The 2847-nt window shown below is 61.5% G+C and overlaps 1 protein-coding gene across 1 annotated transcript in view; it reads right to left on the bottom strand.

The window, feature by feature from the left end:
- ETH_00036045 (uncharacterized protein) overlaps nucleotides 1-2249 on the bottom strand; it is a gene marked incomplete at both ends in the record, with an annotated part of 2662 nt that extends 413 nt beyond the window's left edge. The window contains one exon of the mRNA XM_013374436.1: nucleotides 2-2249. Coding sequence (XP_013229890.1) covers nucleotides 2-2249 — 2248 coding nt within the window. The remainder of the gene's footprint in view (nucleotide 1) is intronic.
- Between the last annotated feature and the right edge of the window lie 598 nt (nucleotides 2250-2847).

The following is a 2847-nucleotide window of genomic DNA, read 5'->3' as shown; positions in this document are numbered from 1 at the left end:
GCTTCTTGCTGCTGCTGCTGCTTCTGCTGCTGCTGCTGCTGCTGCTGCTGAGCCAGGCCCTGTTGCTTCATCTTCCTGTAGAGGGTCTTGGCCACCGAGCGGATGGCCTCCTTCCCGCAGATAGTTGCTGCAGCGCTCAGTTGCCACTCAAAGCTGCTGCTGCTGCTGCTGCTGTTGTTGCTGCTGCTGCTGCTGATGCTGGAGTCGAGGCAGCCGCTTGAGACTGGGGGCGGCGACGGAGGGGGCCCAGTGAGAGCTGCATGCGCCCACTTAGTTGCTGCTTCTGTGGCTCTTTTTGCTGCTGCTGCTGCTGCTGTCTCGAGCACGGACTGAAAAGCAGCAGCAGCAGCAGCAGCAGCAGCAGCAGAAAACGGCGAAGGACAAAACAGCTGGTCGAAGCAAGGAAAAGATATCAGGCTGCAGCTCTCAAGATCAAAACATTGGACAGTTAAGCTGCTGTCGGGCGGCACTAGGGGCAGCTCCCTTTGCTGCTGCAGGTTGCTTTGCTGCTGCAGCTCCTGCAGCAGGCGCTGCTGCTGCACCTCCTGCTGCACCTCCTGCTGCACCTCCTGCTGCAGCGGCTGCTGCGCCTGAAGCAGCTGCTCACTTACCCGCATCCCTATGGCGGATTGCGAACTCAGCAGCAGCGGGCGGTCAGGGGGGCCTACCTGCAGCAGCTGCAGCTGCTGCCGCTGCAGCTGCTGCAGCTGCACCTGCATCTGCTGCAGCTGCTGCAGCTGCTGAAGCTGCTGCAGCTGCTGCTGCTGGTGCTGCTGTATGGGCAGCTGCCGCCACGCTGGCATCTGAGGGACCCACGGACCCTCCACCCAATGTTGCTGCTGCAGTTGCTGCAGCTGCTGCTGCTGCAGCTGCGACTGATACTGCTGCTGGAACTGCCGCTGCTTCTGCTGCTGCTCTTGCTCCTGCTGCAGTAGGAACTCTATCTCGACGTTTTCTGCAGAGTAGAAGTCCTGCTGCGGCTGCAGCTGGTGCTGCTGCAGCTGCTGCTGCAGCTGGTGCTGCTGCTGCTGCTTGGCGCTGCCGAGTGACTGCGTCCCTGGTGCGTCGCCCAGCTGGGGGCCCCTTCTGCTGCTGCTGCTGCTGCTGCTGCTGCTGCGCTGCCTGGTGCCTGAGGTGTCTATACACCGCAGCAGGGCCCCCCGAGCTGCCACGGGAAAAGGTATTTCCAACATTATATAACAATCTTTCAAGAAGTAAATGCTGCTGCTGCTAAGGCCCCGCAGCACGGGAGCAGCAGCAGCCCACATGTCCCACTGTTTGCACACCCACTGACACCAAGCTTCGTCCAGTTTGCTTTTGTTGCTGCTGCTGCTGCGCAAGCTGCGCATGCTCTCTTTGCTGCTGCTGCAGCAGCTGCTGCTGCGGCTGCTCACCACCCAGCTCTCGCGGCGACGCCATTGTGAGTGCGGCTTCTTCTGCTGCTGCTGCTGCAACTGCAACTGCAGCAGCAGCTGCTGCTGCTGCTGCTGCTGCTTTTGTTGCAAAGTGCCCCCATCTCCGCTGCTTTGGGCCCCTATGTCGCCAAAGTGGGAGTAGCTGGACCACACTTCGGCTGCTGCTTCTTGCTGCTGCTGCTGCTGCAGCTGCTGCAGCTGCCCTTGTTGCTGCTGCTGCTGGTTTAAATCCAGCCGCAGCAGCGAGCTGCGACTGTCCCTCTGCTGCAACAGCATGTTGGATTGAGTGTAGTAGTAGTACTCGTTGCCAGACGGCTGCTGCTGCTGGTGCTGCTGCTGCTGCTGCTGCTGCTGCAGCAGCAGCTGCTGATGCTGTTGCTGCTCTTTCGTGCAGACGCCTGAAGCGACCCAGAAGGGGCCTTGCTGCTGCTGGCTTCTTGCATCTGAGTGTTCTTGCTGCTTCATGTGCATCTGAAGCTGCTGCTGCAGCTGCTGCTGCTGCTGCTGCTGCTGCAGGTGCTGCTGCGGCCGCTGTCCGCGGGGGCTGCCTCTCCTGCTGCCGCTGAGCAGCAGCGCCTGACGCTTAGTAGCAGCAGCAGCAGCAAGCGTTGCTGCTGCTGCTGCACTGTCAGCAAACGGTAAGGCGGCCTCAGCAGCTGCTGCAGTGCTTGCCTCTTCGTGCTGCTGCAGCATCAACAGCCAAGAGCTCTGTGAAATAGCTTCCTGCTGCTGCTGCACCTGCTGCTGCTGCCTCACCTGCTGCTGCTGCTGCTGTTGCTGCTGCTGCTGCGCTTGCTGCCAATGGTGCTGCGGCTGGTGAGCAACCCACTTCATGTTCTGTGGAGTGTCGGGAGGCCGCGCAGCAGCAGCAGCAGCAGCAGCAGCAGAAGCAGCAGCAGAAGCAGCAGCAGCAGCAGCAGCAGGGACAGCGCAGCCCCGCCTGCTGTAAACCTCACGGAGACCCTCAGCAAAGCCCTTGGGGCCCCTGGGGCCCTCATGGGGCCCCACATGAGAGAAGCGGGGCCCCTGGTTTACGCGGCTTGCGAAGGCCAGCAGCAGGTGTTCCTCCCACGGCTGCTGCTGCAGCTGCTGCAGCTGCTGCTGCTGCAGCTGCTGCTGCTGCTGCTGCTGCTGTAGCCCCGGCTGCTGCTCCCTCCACCGGCTGCGCAGCTGCAAGTTTGTCTGAAGGGGAGCAGCAGAGGGGGCCTCAGCAGCTGCGTTGTCTCGCTGCTGCTGCTGCTCGTACGGCAGAGTCTGCTGCTGCTGCTGCTGCTGTTGCTGCTGCTGCTGAGACTTTCTTCGACCCTTCTTTTTTCGCTTGACTGCTGCCGGCTTCTCCGCTTCTTGCTGCTGCTGCTGCTGCAGAGACTCAAATTGAGTCTGTTGGCTACCTTCTAAGGCAGTAGCAGCAGCCGCAGTACGAGCAGCAGCA

This window comes from Eimeria tenella, genomic scaffold (genome assembly GCF_000499545.2).
Source record: "Eimeria tenella Houghton genomic scaffold, Eth_scaff2032, whole genome shotgun sequence".
Lineage (NCBI taxonomy): Eukaryota > Apicomplexa > Conoidasida > Eucoccidiorida > Eimeriidae > Eimeria > Eimeria tenella.
This window is presented reverse-complemented; position numbering and strand designations above follow the sequence as displayed.